This window comes from Trachemys scripta, chromosome 10, assembly GCF_013100865.1.
Source record: "Trachemys scripta elegans isolate TJP31775 chromosome 10, CAS_Tse_1.0, whole genome shotgun sequence".
NCBI classification, from domain to species: domain Eukaryota; kingdom Metazoa; phylum Chordata; order Testudines; family Emydidae; genus Trachemys; species Trachemys scripta.
In genome coordinates this window covers 53,065,904-53,083,184 of record NC_048307.1, presented here as the reverse complement: position 1 = coordinate 53,083,184, position 17,281 = coordinate 53,065,904, and the positions used below count along the sequence as shown (strand labels likewise).

The 17,281-nt window shown below is 40.2% G+C and overlaps 1 protein-coding gene across 5 annotated transcripts in view; it reads right to left on the bottom strand.

The window, feature by feature from the left end:
• VPS13C (vacuolar protein sorting 13 homolog C) overlaps positions 1–17,281 on the bottom strand; it is a 215,679-nt gene that overhangs the window by 85,538 nt on the left and 112,860 nt on the right. For all 5 annotated transcript variants that reach the window (XM_034783883.1, XM_034783879.1, XM_034783880.1 and 2 more), the window contains 9 exons: positions 16,975–17,279; positions 15,585–15,729; positions 13,641–13,797; positions 9,677–9,807; positions 6,069–6,238; positions 5,255–5,490; positions 3,516–3,745; positions 2,160–2,252; positions 584–949 (listed from right to left, as the gene is read on the bottom strand). In XM_034783883.1, coding sequence (XP_034639774.1) covers positions 584–949; positions 2,160–2,252; positions 3,516–3,745; positions 5,255–5,490; positions 6,069–6,238; positions 9,677–9,807; positions 13,641–13,797; positions 15,585–15,729; positions 16,975–17,279 — 1,833 coding nt within the window. The remainder of the gene's footprint in view (positions 1–583; positions 950–2,159; positions 2,253–3,515; positions 3,746–5,254; positions 5,491–6,068; positions 6,239–9,676; positions 9,808–13,640; positions 13,798–15,584; positions 15,730–16,974; positions 17,280–17,281) is intronic.

The window sequence follows — 17,281 nt, the reverse complement described above, 5'->3', positions numbered from 1 at the left end:
CTGTGCTGCTGCTGCCATGGCTACACTACTAGTTTCAACGCACTAGTTCGATGAGAGCTAGCTCACAGTGTAGACATAGCTTGTATGGAGAAAAGGAAGTACACGAAGCATGATCACGCACACCCAAGATCACCTTTTCCATAGAGATTAAGAGGGATGGGGTTCATCACCAAGATCCCAAAGGATATGCAAAAATGTTAAAGAAGTAGAGAGGCAGACAATTGTTATTTGATAGGGATTTTTAAAATAATTGTTTACATTTTTGGAATCAAGCTACGTACACACTGATAGACTATGAAACCACATTACATTATAATGATTTCTCCTGTCTGCTGCCCCTCCTTCTCTCCCTGTTATCAGTTCTTAGACTGATTGCAGTGTCTCTAATGCAACTAACTTCTTGGGAGTATTGACTATGACTACGTATGCATTTTTACAGCACTAATACAATGCTAGCCCAATAGTTATTGAGGACTTTAAGCTCTACTACATATAAATCAAGTAACAATTGTCTTTTAGCATTTCAAAACATTTTTCTGCCTTTAACAATTTTAATTTGGAAGCATGAATTGACCTCACTTACCTCCAGTGTCAAGTCAGCAGTGGCACCCAACAGGGAAGACCAGTTTTTAAGTGTTCCTGAAAATGCTGATTCTATTAATAATAAAGGAACAGTACGATGTCCCAGACCACATTCCAAGGTGATTTGAACTGATTTCACACCCACGTCAAAATTCTCATTTTTCAGAGCATGCTCACTGTCCGTGAAAGTTTCAGTTGCTTCTGTGGCTACATCAACACCAAGGAACCAAGCATTGCACTGGTTAATGGGTTTCACATCCCACAAGTTTCCAGAATCACTTGTTGTCCCTTTGGAATCCTCTTCCTTGGCCTTTGGTTTTATGGCAGCCATTATAGTCATCACAGTATTCAAAATGATTGGTGAAATCTTGAAGAATAAAGAGTCTCATTTGTAGCTTATGTTTTGTTTTGTTTTTTTACATGTAAGCCAGATGGAAAACAATTGGACATTGAAGATATACCCCAAGACTGTGGTACCTGTTATAGGTTATCCACCATCACATAGATAAGGCATGTATCTGATTACACTAACAAGTAACAACTTAAATTCAGAGCACAAAAATGGCCATCATGCATAAGTGTCTCTCATCTATATTTCCTAAAATCCTCACTAGTTTTCCACACACATTCTCAGAGTTGTAATAATATTCTTGATGCTCTAACTCACAAAGTCCTAACCTTCTTACTGTTCTGCACAGCAAGCATATATTTTAACAATATTCTGATATATTCAGTGAACACCACCTCTGCTAAAATACTACCAATTTTCTTGTTTAAGCATCAATATTTATGTTATACACAAAATATTTATTTAAAAAGCTAAACCTGTTATTTTGTATGGGTACATACTCTACAGAACTTCAACCCAAAGTTAATTCTAGAGGAAAGCCACCAACATTCTTATTATAAAGACTTGCTACAAGTGGTGAAATCTGATTTACTGTAATATACCATATGTGCCAGTTTCCCTGATATGATTGGAACACACATTATATAAAAATGGAGCGTTAGCAGTAATGTCAAGTGAAGATTCTTATTGTAGCTATCCTTAAATTACTGATTAAGCCATTAAGTGAAAGGTATTTTACAACTGTTATTAGTGCTTTATTCTAAGAATTATCAAATTATACCATTTGCAGAGAAGTAATTGTGCATAAATTTCAAGCAACTATCAACTTACGTTACAGATGTAGGTCTTGCATTCAGTAATGGGGGAAAATATGTTTTAAAAATAGGAAAAACCAATTGTGAAACCAAAAAGATTGGCTGGAGACTCAGGAAAAAGGGTACTATCTGATTTTTTTTTTTAAACTGACCAGATTACAAACTGAGTATATATTAATACTAATTAATAATTCAGTACACTGTATTTTAAAACATCTCTGAACTATCAGTGCTTGTTCATAGCAGTATTACCAAAATGTTTTGACATCCACACCAAAATTACACATAGAATTTTGATGGTCTAAATGGAAACTTTGCACAGCAATAAAAATAAAAAAATAAAAACATGTTAAAATTTTAGTCTGAGAAACGTAATTGCTTTTTCTAAGTCAATTTTTAACAATATTACTAACCTTTATAATAAGTTGTTCTATTGTCACTGCCATACTTTGTACTCCTGAAACATGTGTCATGTTTTCCACAACCAAAGAACAAGGCTGTAACACCTGAAGGGAGTATTTGAATTTATGGTTATGAAATAAATTAATTCCAACCTTCCACCTTTTAAAAATGTTTTCCCCCCATATCTTTCTAATTAATGGCCAAAGGGACTTAACACTTGGCAAAAAGCATGGAGCTATGCAGCTGTTTCAGGGGAATACAGCTGGCATGGAGGCAGAGACTCCAGTAGTTGTGCACCAAATACTCTCCTGTGAGCAAGAGGACTGAAGGGCAGGGAGTGGACAGAGCTGACCAGATTCCTGGGGTGAGTAAGCGACTTCCTGAATAGAGGTTTAACAAGTTACTCCCCACACTCTCAGCAAAAGAGGAGGAGGAGGAGCCCAGTGGACTTCCACAGTGCTACTTCTGGAGTAATGCTGTTACCAGTTGCCCATACTAGTCAAGGCTAACCCTACAGACTCAAATCTAACCCATAATAGAAAACTGTTGACTTCATATTAACGATCCTTAACTCATCATTAGTAAGTTAACTTTAGTTTCCTATCTACAATATGTTCTTGCTATCATCAATTTCTGCTTTATGCTCAAGCTCACAAGCTTTTGCTCACAAGCTTTTGCTAAAACAGATTTTTAAATAGAAAACCACTATATAATCAGTGTCTTCTCTAGGAAGAAAACTTTCACTGAATGTAATTATGCTCCATAGTTTTACAACTTTTTCCTGTAATATTTCTAAGTGAGATCTGGGACTTGAAGTTGAACTTTCCCTTTTCCTTGGGGGATGGGGAAGGAAGGGCAGAAGCAATTGGAGAGGTGGCTTATGGAGCTCAGACATGTTGGCCTGTGAGCAAATAGAATGAAACGGAGCTGGGGAAATGGGGGTTAACAGTATATTTGTACAAATCAGAAAGAACACGCCACCCATACCAACTTAATGTTTTAATTATATGTGGCCTCTCTCCACATGCAATATTGACACCAGCAGAGGTGCTGAAGCTGCAGCTTCTTTGATTTAAGATGAAGGGAATATCACAGCATTCTCTAGGTGATTCCATCACTTTTGGAACTAGCTCCCTTCCCTTTGACCAAAATAGCCCAAATCAGTTATCTCTTCAAGGCACAATACAATTGCTCTACCTCGCGCCCCCGCCCCCTTACACATCTCTTCATGTTATCCTGGAACTGAGCCGGACCATTTTTTTATTTTTTGGGGGGGCGGAGGGAGGCGCGACTGATTAAAGGCTATATGAACCAACAGTTCTGCGTCTAGTTTCCTTGCGTGTGAAGCATGCGAATAGTTTTCTTACAGTTGTGATATTCTTGTCCTGCTTTTCTCTGAGGAAAGCACAGGCCAGCACTTTTACATCCTTCACTTGAGCTGTCATCCTTTGTACAAGCTTATCAGATGATAAAGAGAAATCACACTGGAATGAAGCTTTTAAGGCAGGAGCATCAGCCTTGGTCAAATTGGCAACAAATACAATTTCTGGATCCAGGATCACTGCTTTTACCGTCATGTTTGGCCGTAAGGAACCCTCTGGACAAAAAGAAAAAAGTACTGAGAGACATACTTATATTACATCTTAAATTACATCATTAGAAATGCTATTCAACCATTACTTTATGGTGGATTAAGAAGGATTGTGATTTTATACAGTAGAAAAAGAAAATCTAAAGAAACCTGTTCCTAGTTTCTGATCCGAAGCAGGACTTCATTAAGGTTTTCCTCAAATTATGACACGTTATGCTGTGACTTGGTTTCATCACAGCCATTTACTAGAACCCTGTGTGTCCTATAAAAAATACATTGCATAATCCGCCAGTAGCCAGAAAAAGGAGCTGTACATGAAAAGGCTTGTTGAAAACAGTGGGAGCCAGGTATAAAGTGATCACTTAAGCAAAAAAACCAAAACAAAACAAAAACAAAAAAAAACAAACACCCACCCCCAACTGAATAAAAAGCTACTATAAACATCTACTTGTAGTTCCTAATATTAAAAATTACTCAACCTCCTATTTCCAAGTCTTTATGAGTATATTTCTCAGAAAGAGGTCTCTTTACAGAGCACAAAGTTCTCCAACATGTTCCCCTACAAGAGATTATATTGAAGTTAGAGAGTTCCATATGTTGCAGCTGGAGAAGCCAAAGGCATATGGGAAACAGATGCCTTGTGATACCATAAGTAAAAGGAAAGCAAATATTTCGTTTAGATGAAAAGCTTCAACACTGAATTTTTGCAGGATCAGTCAAGATACAGCCTGAATTCCTGATCCCTGCCCTATGAACAGAAAGAAATTATTCATCATGTTAGACCACAGCTGTTCTGAAAAACAAATTGCTTCTTTTTCTTATTTAAATCATATTGCAGTGTTGGAGCCTTAGAATTCTACCAGGCAGGGGAAGGTAGGTAGGTTTTGGATTTTTAACTAAAAATATCCCCAAAATTTCAAACTAGGGAACTCAGTGTTGTTCTCAAGTCTTCTTTAGCCAAGGAGGAATTTTACACTCCAAAAGCCTATATGTAAGATCAAATGCTCTTTGTAACCTGCATTTAAAGTGTGCTGTTTCTCTCTTCACTTTCTTGCTTTCTTAAAAGCAGAGAACTATGCTTAGACTAATGGTCCATATAGCAGTATGATAATTTAAGTGTGCTTCCTTTGAATATTTAAGTGCTTTTTCAGTGCCTACAGATATACAGCAACTGCTGGGTGAAAAAAAATAGGTATGCAAGTTATTTTTACAAAATTTACTGTAACAGGGAAAAATACTTCTAGTGTCACTGTAGAAATTGATCCCAGCCTATTAAGATCTCTGGAGAACATACCTTAGGTGTTGTATGACAGCAAGAGTTAGATAAGATTACTGTTCAGTTCAGTATGATCTCTGGCACCTTAACTGACCATATTTATCTTCATTTTGGGGACTTAACACTGCCCTTTGATATACTGTTCCACACAACTTCAAAAAATATCAGCAAGTTATGTGATTCTGGATGTTTCCTTTCCCCCAGAGACTCCTTAAAAAGCCAGATACATTTTTACAAACCTTTTTCATGTTTGGGCTTTCCAGGGACATGCTTTAACTGAACCTGAGTAGACCTTTCAGTTGAAGCTGTTGGCATAGATTTAATAAAGAAGTCTGCCACTGTTAGCAGGAACTCCACACTGGCGCACACATATAGTTTATCAAGGATAGCAACTATTTTAATCCCATTTGTATCTTGCTTGTAGTTTATATCAATCATATAATTATCTGTCTTGCCGCATTTTTTGTCAATCATTCTGAAAAACAATAAATGTAAAAAGCATTATTTTAATGAACTTTTATAGCATTAGAAGAATTTGGATAGAGAAGGGGAGTGGTAATGGAATGCATTCTTTCTCCTCAAAGTCACTTATTTCAATATATCCCAGCTCAAAAGTAATGAATTCCTTTTGTGTTCAATAAGCAAAGAAACTAGGGACAAGTATGAATTCTGTTTTACAGTCATACAAACGTAGTCTAGCGTATTTTATTACAACATTTCAAAAACTGATATAGTGTGACAGGGAATGTGAATCAAGTTTGTAAGTACACAAAACAACCTAACTCTAAACGGAGTTCAACTTGAGCCAGCAATTCCAAGCTTTATGAAGTTCCAGAGATCCAGGCCTCCTATTTACTTCTCTTTCCGTGTCTGGCAGCTCTATTTTGACAGTTGTCCATACTATTATTCCATGGCTCAGCAAATATATACAACAAAGTATACCTAACGTTTATTTATAAAATTTGAGTAAAGCTACCAACATTCCTCCCAAAAGTAATTTACAAGGGATAACACTTTCACTGCAGCTCTTCATTTGCGACGCGTTCAACTAACCTCGCTGTTACTTTCTGAATCCCTTCTCTGAGATCATCCAGGGTACACGTCTTGAGTTTAATATTAACATCCATTGAACCATCTGAAAACATCTTCCCTGATGATGCCATGAGATGTAGTCTGAGTTCACCAAGGCGTAAACTGTCACTATGCAGTGAAAGTAGGGACTGCTACAAAAACAGTGGGAAACAATTATGGGGAATGGAAGATTAAACATAAGTGTATTTCTGCTTATGTTAGAGATTGAATGTACTTTATGATTTGGTTACGAGAGAAGTTATACTTAATTTAGATGAGATTAGAGCATGGATGAGAGCAACCAAGGCTGAGGTGCTGAACTGCATCATCTGAGTCAGATGAATTACAGAGACAGTTTTGTGTCATCAGCAGATTGAAAATAAGCCTTGACTAAATTCCTTAGCTGCGTACATGTGCACACATATGTGTGCACACAAACTATCAGGTGTGACTGAAAGACATCCTACAGAAGATCTCTTTGCCAAGAAAAGCAGTTGCCCACAACTACTGAGGGGAGAAAATAAACCAACTTAACGGCAGCCTCATTCAGTACTGTAGTTCCTAGATGGATTAACACCATCTCATGATTAACAATATCAAAGGTGATCTATATCCACTACCAGGAGAGATAACTGACCAATAGAACCGAAGTTGTCTTTGTCACAAAGCCAGTCTATATCCCACCTGATAAAGTATAGAAAGCCAGGTGTATATCATTCTTGTAGGATAAATATTTGCTTCATATACTATGGGCGTTTTTTAGTATTTTCTTAAACTACTTTAAAAAGTATGAACAATAAAGACTGACAGCAATTCATCTGATCCTCCTGAAGCCTATACTATGAATTTCTCATCTGTTGTATTTGTCCTATGGCAAATGGGCAAGAACACAACTGAGGCATCTCTAAACTGCACCAAGCATACATGGGAAGGATGACAGCAAAGAAGAAAAAAGTAACCTGGAGTGATCTATCATGCTCAATTAACTGAAGCTTGTAAGCAACAAAAACTGGTATTTTGGCTGTACTTACGGCTACCACGACAAACCATGTCAAATTCAGGCTTGCCAAGGCCCTGATTATTATGGTACCATTCCGAGCCCACTAAACATTTAATAGTTAAGTTGATCCCAATCTCAAACAACTTTTCTTAGCACCTTTTATCAAACTACATTTATGATTCAAGAATTGTGGTAATAATTATGTGCATCATTGTTGCCTTTAGGATATTTTATTGGTACTAGATCACTGCTGGGAACAACCAGAATTGGAAATTAAGCATAAATGAGAGTAGGTCTTTTTGTTTTGTTTTTTAACTGTTTTTTTCTGGCAATTCTAATTCTGCTATTTCTGTTTCAGAAGCTTCTGGTTTAGGTACTACTACAAGCTTTCAGAAATCAAATGATGCATTATGGTTTCTTTCATTTAAAAATGAGTGAGGAAAAGTCTACTTTAATCCATGAAAGAGTAAACTATACTTTTGGAATGATTCATTGTATATAACTGATTTTATGCTAGTAGTTTATTAAGTTCAATTCCACACAAACAGTGATGGAGGGGGAGGAGAAATTTATATTCTATCTGAAAATTTGGGATATTACACAGTAAATTTGAGGAAGCTCAGATATCAAGCGAGTGAAGAATGGAATTCATTCTGCATAATTAACAAGAGTGTGATTCAGGTACATCATATAGCTACAACATATGCGATTTTTGTCACATCAGTGACACCAAAAGTTAATTTCACTAGCCAGAGTATGGGTTTAACCAGGGGATAGGACAAAAATCTCAGCTGGGAGCAACTGCCCCCCTCTACTTTACTTTCTCTCCCACCCCTTCTCCACCTCATGCTCAGGGTGGGGGGAGGGGTCGTATGTTGCATCTTGGGCCTGGCAGGGCCAGCTCCAGGCAGAGAGCTTAGAGCGGCACCTGGAGGGTCGAGGGCAGGGCCGCGGCTGGGCTCGCCGCCCTCCCCCAGCGCTCCGGCCGGTCGGGGAGAGCAGGGCCCCAGCCGGGCTCGCGGCGCTCCGGCCGGTCGGGGAGAGCGGGGCCAGTGGCGGGCTCGCCGCCCTCCCCACAGCGCTCCGGCCGGTCGGGGACAGCGGGGCCCCGGCCGGGCTCGCCGCCCTCCCCCCAGCGCTCCGCCCGCCGGGGAGAGCTGGGGCGCGGCCGGGCTCGGCGCCCTCCCCTGCCGCGCTCCCGCCAAGGGGCAGCGTGAGGCTTTTTTGCTTGGGGCAGCAAAAAAGCCAGAGCCAGCCCTGGGGCCTGGGCCTGTCCAACCCATTACTGCTGGCATCAAGTGGTGGGGATGGAACTGGGCAATTGGCTCCTGCCTGGTGGGGTAGAGCGCGTGTGCATGTGGGTCTTGTCACTGTGGAAAGGTAGTTGCTGGATCTCTAGTGATGATGCTGGGAGCTAAAGCTAATAGCCAGTTTTGGGGTCTGAAAGGGATTTATCCCCATATAACCAAATTAGCAAACTGCTCTGGGTTTTTTCATCTTTCACCCAGCCAGAATCTAGGTGTTCTGGTTTTGAGGGTTTAAATCACAACTGTCCCAATGTTGGCTGGTTCCAGTGAAATCGGTGGGTAGAAAGAGTCAGTCAGAGGTTTCTGTAACCCAGTGGCCTGTTTAGGTATTGGTCCTGGGCACAATGTGCATGGTGAGTGGGCACGCATTGATGTCTCTCACAGCTTGTGGTTCATCTCAGCCTCTCTCCCTGACTTCTACTGTAAAGAAGGGGGGCAGGCTAGGACTTTGGATTCCAGTCAGAGTTCTTGGGCATGCCTGAGGGTGCAAAAGGAGGGTTGCTCCACAGTTACCATTGTATTTACAGTCCAACCACGCTATTGGTGTTCTTTGACATCTGCATCAGCATAACCTTGCAGGTTAGTTTGGGGCCGTCAATCCAGTTAGATTATAGTTTTAAATTAAGTTGGGGCCTCTGCATTTAACCATATTATGCTGTCTGTCAGCGTTTACAAATCCAAAAACACCACAATAATTACAAGGTCATAACCTGAAACCAACATTTTTTCATTATGCCTAGTGTTTAAGACAGACATACATGCAGAAGTTTTTGTTTAATTTTAAATAAACATTCCCATGTGTCAGTTGTTGCCAAAGGCATCCCCAGGGGCCACTAAGAGCCGATTTAACATTTGCCTTATAGCCACCTACAAACACTTCACATTTTCCAAGATTAGCCTCACTTGTGCATCTCATTTGTCTCAACACTTCACAATTTTTTTAATCAATTGCCCTTTTTAGCTCAATAATGCAGTTTCCATTTTACATAATAAAGCCTAATGCCCAGTGTGAACTGGAATGATGTTTCAAATATGCACATATATAATTTTTCATGTGAACTGGTTTACCATATTCCTAGTAGTATCTATTAAGATGGAAAAGTATGTAACAATTTTACCCAAGTGGATCATAAGTAACAGAATGTAAATCTTAAGTTCTACTGCAGCAAAGGTTTCATACAAAGTTAACAAGAATAGAGAATGTTTTTATTCTCCTACCATGAATTTTACTGACAAAAAAATTGACATTTTTCCCCCAGCTTTTAGAAGATTTCACCACATACCTGATTATGGTCATTGCTGTAAAGAACTATTGAAAGTGACTCAAAGTTGAAGTCAAATTTAAGAGTTGAATAATATTCCACAGGAGGCTGTGATGCAGAAATATCTGTTTGCCCTGAAGTGAGACCAGGATCTGCAAATTGAAAGAAAATTTCATACACTCACAACAACTTAATTTTGCTTTTAAAAACCAAGAAGTCTATTAGAATATGTCCCAAAAAGCTTAATAGTATCTTTCAAATTCAGAAGGCTAAGTCTGAATTAGTCCCAACAAAAAGACCTCCTGATACAATTCAAAGACTGTGTTAAGATCATGCCTGATAAACAAGACAGTGAGAGACCGAAAAATCAATGAACCAAAATAGGTTCATTAGAAACTAGGCCTAATTGGTAGACAAAATGAGAGGATGGGCTATTCCACCCATCATTCCTTTCTGGGATCCTTTAAAAAAAAAAAAAAAAAGTGATTTTGGGGAAGATACTGGCTACTGGATCTGGTTTAACCATTGTGGTTGCCACTCTCACCATCTTCTGGGACCCTGAGCCTTTGTCATCCCAATATGAAAGATGTCCAGACCAGATGAGGCCAAAGACCCATATGACATTGCCACCTCGACTGGCTCCAGCTGAATCCCATACATCTAGTGGGATTAGATAATTTGTCTCTTTGCCTGCCATGTGTCCTTTTCCTGCCCCACTTTATTTCTTCTCTTTCCTATCCTCAGGGCCCGTTCCAGGCATCAGCTTACCAAGCACATGCTTGGGGTGGCCACTTCGGAGAGGGGCGGCGTGTCCAGCTATTCGGCGGATGGTCCCTCACTCCCGCTCAGAGCGAAGGACCTCCCGCTGAACTGCTGCCGCAGATCGCGACTTTTTTTTTGGCTGCTTGGGGCGGCCAAAACCCTGGAGCCGGCCCTGCCTATCCTACTCCTTTTTCCCCACTGCGTAATTATAAGCTGGCCAAGACTGTATATTTTGCAACACTGCTGTTACCCTGTGACCAGGAAGAGGCAATTAAAAGCAATGCTCTAAACAGCCTGATGCTGGTACACTTTTTCCATTTCTGGACGTGGTAGATAAGACCATGAGCTGTGTCTGTGTTTCTCCAACAGCAACTCTCTCATAGACTCATAGACTTTAAGGTCAGAAGGGACCATTATGATCATCTGGTCTGACCCCCTGCATGATGCAGGCCGCAAAGCCGTCCCTACCCTTCCCCTTGACTCTGCTGTTGAAGTCCCCAAAACCTGCGGCTTAGAGACTTCAATTAGCAGAGAATCCTCCTGCTAGCGATCCCTGCCCTATGCTGCGGAGGAAGGCAAAAAACCTCCAGGGCCACTGCCAATCTACCCTTCCCGACCCCAAAATGGCGATCAGTAAAAACCCCGAGCATGTAGGCAAGATTCTCCAGCCTGAGCCTCGTTAGCCATTATACTATTTACCTGCCATGGCACGGTATTCCTTTGACTAAAATCATGTTTTTCCATTAAACCATTCCCTCCATAAACTTATCTAGCTTAATCTTAAAACCAGACAGGTCCTTCGCCCCCACCGTTTCCCTCGGAAGGCTGTTCCAATATTTCACCCCTCTGACGGTCAGAAACCTTCGTCTAATTTCAAGCCTAAACTTCCCCACGGCCAGTTTATATCCATTTGTTCTCGTGTCTACATTTGTACTGAGCTGGAATAATTCCTCTCCCTCCCTGGTATTTATCCCTCTGATATATTTAAAGAGAGCAATCATATCCCCCCTCAGCCTTCGTTTGGTCAGGCTAAACAACCCGAGCTCCTCTAGTCTCCTTTCATACAACAGGTTTTCCATTCCTCTGATCATCCTAGTGGCCCTTCTCTGTACCCGTTCCAGTTTGAGTTCATCTTTTTTAAACATGGGAGACCAGAACTGCACACAGTACTCCAAATGAGGTCTCACTAGCGCCTTATAAAATGGAAGCAGCACCTCCTTACCCTACTAGATATACCTCGCCTAATGCATCCCAAGACCGCATTGGTTTTTTTCACCGCCACGTCACATTGTCGACTCATAGTCATCCTGCGGTCTACAAGGACCCCGAGGTCTTTCTCCTCCTCCGTTACTCCTAACCGATGCGTCCCCAGCTTGTAACTAAAATTGTTGTTAGTCATCCCTAAATGCATCACCTTACACTTGCACACTACAGATGTTAAACTAACAGTCCTGTAGTTACCTGGGTCACTTTTTTTCCCTTTCTTGAAAATAGGAACCACATTAGCTATTCTCCAGTCTAATGGAACCACCCCTGTGTTTACAGATTCATTAAAAATGATCGCTAAGGGGCCTGCTATTTCCCGTGCCAATTCCTTCAATATTCTCGGATGAAGACCATCTGGCCCGCCCGACTTAGTCCCATTAAGGTGTTCAAGTTTGGTTTCTACCTCGGATACGATAATCCCCCCTCCTGTATCCCCCTCTGTCACGCTGCTAATATTCCTAATCCCTTCATTGGCCTCATTAAACACCGATGCAAAATATTCGTTAAGATATTGTGCCATGCCTAGATTATCCTTAATCTCCTCTCCAGCTATAATCATCAGCGGTCCCACTTCTTTCTTTGCTTTCTTCCTATTTATATGGCTGTAAAACCTCTTACTATTGCTTTTAATTCCCCTCTCAAGGTCCAACTCTACATGGCTTTTGGCCTTTCTCACTCTATCTCTACATGCTCTGACCTCACTAAGGTAAGTTTCCTTACTGATCCCTCCCCTCTTCCACTCTTTGTACGCTTTCTGTTTTTTCCCAATCGCCCCTTTGAGACGGTCGCTCATCCAGCTCGGTCTAAATCTCTTGCTTACTAACCTTTTTCCCTTTTTAGGGATATAGGCCTCCGACAGCTCATGCAGCTTTAACTTAAAATAATCCCAGGCATCATCTGCCTTTAGGTCCATTAATATGTTTGCCCAATCCACTTCCCTTACCAGTCCCCTCTGCAAGTGAAAGTCAACACCAGAGCCAGAAGCTGCATTTCCTATCTTTGCTCCTGTTTTCTCTTCCCTGTTGTGCATGTCTGTCTTGTTTTGTCTTCTAAGAAATGGGATAAGATTTTAACAGCAACACTAGCACCAACCCATCTCTATCAACTTCTCTTTTCTCCAAAAGAACAGCTATTACTGTCTTGACTGTCAAAGGAGGAGGTTTTTCCTTCTAAAAACTCTCTCCAACAAAAGGGAGCAGCAGATGCTGCTAAAATGAAATCCTTATTTAATACTTTAGATTTCAAATGTTTTAACTAATTTCTTCTTTTCTGTATCCATAATAAAAGGTTAAAAGAATTTTTAAAGGTGTGTTTGCAATAGTACTGAGCAAGCTGAGATCTCTGTATACCAAGCTCTAAACCTTGTTTAAGACTCTTCAAAGTGGACAGTGACAGGATCTTGTTAACACCTTTGACTCTTTGGGCCCATATATTCCAGCTAAATACAACAGCACGCGCATTTAAGTATGTCTTTGAATCTATTTGGTTTTATCATTTAGGGTCTGCGTGGGTTGTCACTTTACCTCAAGAAACTACATCTATGGAAGCAATTTATTATGTTGACCTGACAAATGAAACTTGTTTTACAAGAGCAATAAGTGTAAATATCTTAATAAATATTCTTCAGTTTTTATTCAGCTTCATAGTAGTATCACTACTCTTCCCTTAGCTACAGATTTTGTTGTATTCTGTAACTTCTCCATAATCCATTAAGCTGTAAATTCAATAAGCCAAAAGCAAATATCAATATTTAGGTTCTAATGAATAACTAAGCAAAAGAAAGAAAAAATACACAGCATTTAACTGCAATGCCAGACGAGGTCCATGTATGCAAAGGTCAGCAGCTAGAACAATTCATTAGTTTACCGATGTTATACTTGCAAAGTACATGCAATTATTAACTAAAAACAGCTCATCTTTTTCTGAACTCGAGCCAAATTTTGGATTAAAGCTATACCTTCATGGAGATAAGAATCACTTTGACCTTTTTCTTTTTTTGTTTTTTGAGCTTCTTGAAGGGTCTGTTCTGTAGCACTTGACTGAGAAGAAGCGTCTCCAAGGTTATCCAGCAAAATTTTCATGAGGACAGTTAGGTCATCTTCACTGAGAGCAATCTGTAAATTGTAAAACACATCAACACATATTGAGAACTTGCCTCTTTATTAGTAGTACCATCACCACATCACCCAACCTAGACACTTCAGTCCAATTCATTCCATGTTAGTGAAGGTCTTTTCTTTCCAGCAATTCCTACCAACATTCTAATTAAGGGATGTTTCCTCTGTGAACAAGGTTGTAATTTGATTGAAAAACAACAATTTTGGCTGAAGAAGTCTAAAAATTCTAAGATGAAGAATATTTTTCCTTTTTCCAAGATGCCATTTGCTTCTTTTCGATTTAAACAAAAAGAACCTAGTCCATCACTTTCAAACGCTTGCTGGCCCCAAATAGTGTAATAATTATTTAATAAAAGAGTGAGTTAATTCCATATGGAACAGAAATGCTTTGCCAATGAAAAGAAAAGCAGGCAACATTAAGTCTGGGAAGTGTTAAATTAGGACCCAACACTTTTTATGACCAAGTAAATAAGTAATTCAACATTAAGGAATCATAATGCAAAACAGAATGTTAAGAATATATAATTATTAATACTATTTACAAGAAACAGCAATACACCTTTACAGGACAATTCTTAAAGTCTCTAGAAATGTATGCTGTTAATGCATTTAGGTCTTACAACATTTAAGTAACTACATTGGGCCTCCTTTTGTGCCATGTACCCCACTTTGTGCCATGCCACTGATGGATTCTGGCCATAGGACAGAACTCTCCAATCCCCCAGAAGGATCATACTAGTACAAGAAGACTCCTGTGGTAGCCCTCGCCAAAAAGGCCTGATATATCAATTCCCTCCTCCTTACTGGTACAGGGGTTAGGGCAACCCCTACTCTGATTCCTGGCTAAAATTTGGGACTCTTGAGGCCATTAAAGTGGGACTCTTGCTACACTGTGAAAATGATGGGAAAAGAAAGTGAGAGGATAAAGCTGAGATCTGATGATTTCTATTTACAATAAAAACTGATAAAGACTTAACATTCACTCAAATAACTGTGCAATACAGGGCAGTCAAACTAAGCTGAGTTTCAGAGCCTGCAACTTAGCTTCTGGATTCTAGCAAAGCAGTTTTCTTTCTTTCTATGATAAAGCAGCCAGGTTTGGTCTGCTTGTGTTAAGTTGCTGCTTAATAAAGGGAAACTCATGCTGATGGATACTGCTGGCTATTAATCCACAAGACTATGATATTTGAGCTCTGCCAGGATCAGCTGATCCTAAATATAGACTTCATTTTATCATGCACCCAAATCATCTGACTACAACGAAGCCATACAACACCTGCCACTACAACCACATCAGATCACTGTCAGGCTGGAATTGTACATGACTGAGAGATAGCCAAGGAACACCGTGGTACCAAATAAAACAGTATTCTGTAAGCATCAAGAACCTAAAGTGCTGGGGCGGCTCTATGTATTTTGCCGCCCCAAGCACGGCAGTCAAGTGGCTTTTGGCGGAGCACCTGCAGGAGTTCCGGCTGGTAATGCAGATTCGGCGGCATGCCTGCGGGAGGTCCACTGGTCCCGCAGATTCGGCGTACCCGCCCCCGAAGCCGCGGGACCGGCAGACCTCTTGCAGCCATGCCACCGAAGGCTCTCTGACTGCCACCCCCACAGCAACCGGCAGGCCGCCCCCTGCGGCTTGCCGCCCCAGGCACGCGCTTGGTGCGCTGGTGCCTGGAGCCGCCCCTGCTAAAGTGCTACAAAACAAATTTACAAGATCTGCCTAATCATTACAGAAATCTCTTACTACTTAAAATGCAACAATTAGTTTGCCGTGGCGTTACCTGCATAGGTTTTAGGTCTCCTTTGATCCCAATTGCTGGAATATCGTGATACCAAGCTGCTGCTAAATTTCTCTGGACAGACAAAACCAGATTTACTGGCTGTAAAATTTCAACATCTGGTTGAGAAGTGGTGGGTATAATACTCCTGAAAACACATAGAAAAAGATTAAAAATAACATCTATTGAATCTCTGATGACATACAGTTCATCCCCTACTTCTCCATGAGTAGCTGGGAAATTAGAAGAGAATGGAGCAGGTGAAAACCTAGATTTCTGTACAGAAACCATGCTCAAAAACAAGAGCTTGGAGCTTTGCCCTTCAGCCTTTTTATTGGACTACAGCGATAAAGAGCATTCAAATCTCAACTCGGAATCATATCTTAATCATAGAATATCAGGGTTGGAAGGGACCTCAGGAGGTCCTCTAGTCCAACCCCCTGCTCAAAGCAAGACCAATCCCCAGACAGATTTTTGCCCCAGATCCCTAAATGGCCCCCTCAAGGATTGAACTCACAACCCTGGGTTTAGCATGCCAATGCTCAAACCACATGTTTTAGTTTATGCATTCATGAGAAAAGAATATAGTGGTTGCCACTAGCAAGTAAAGATTTCCACAGATATCACACAATCTCTGCAGTTGTGCACTTCTTTTCTATGTAAAGTATAGGTTAGTGTAGTATCACAGGTACCACTATGCAATAATTGTAGGCAAACATTAGCTTGTCAGCAAAAACTACTGTGGCAAGGCCAACAATCGTATGTTCCTGGCCAGTATATGGAATACATTCATCTCTAGTACTCTACAGAACAAGACTGTTTTCCCAGAAATAATGTATTAATTTATTTCTACTTATTTTACATTTATGATGCACAAAATAAAAGTATATATAAAATTCTACAGAAGATATGAGCCTGTGTGTGAATATTTATCTGTATTCTGGTAGTGAAAGGTAGTGCCTTGATTATAAGTTTACAAATTAACCACAAGACCCTTTGTACTGTTCATGTGTCAATTCCAAAGAACCCAAGACAAGTATTTAAAAAAAAAAAAACACAACAACAACAACCAGTTTTGTCATTCCAGGAAACCTAGGAATCCTACTCCTATCCTCTAAAAACATTGTGTTAAATAGAACTAAAAAAAAAAAAAATTTTTTTTTTAAAAGCAGATTTAACAATTAACATATTGAGCCTCTTCAATCAACCACTTTGCTTTCCCATTGCACAACTTCCCCCTCTCCCATGACATCCGTACAACCTGTTTAGGTATTACATTTTTTGAGGCACAGGCTTTATCTTCTTACTCTATGCAGAGCACTGTTGGCACTTGAACTGTTTTCCAACACCAATTATAAACATTCAGTATCAAGGGACACACAGTAGTTTATACCTTGATAGCTTCAAATGAGTTAGTTGCACATCCATGTTGTCAATGACTGGAGGAACTGAAGATTTATCTGTGAAGTCCAATTTAAATTCATTCTGAACTCTGATCAAACCAAGATCAGCTACAAGAGCATTATGGGAGACTGAAGACTCAGGGATGACTACAACCGGAGCTTTTAAGTTGATATCCATTGAAAGGCGGAAACTCTTCTTAGCAAAATCTTTCATGCTGGAAGCAGCCATTTCTGCAGCCTGGACTGTAGCTGCACTCAGGGCTTCCTCTGCTGCTTGGAAATTGTTCAGGAAGTTCT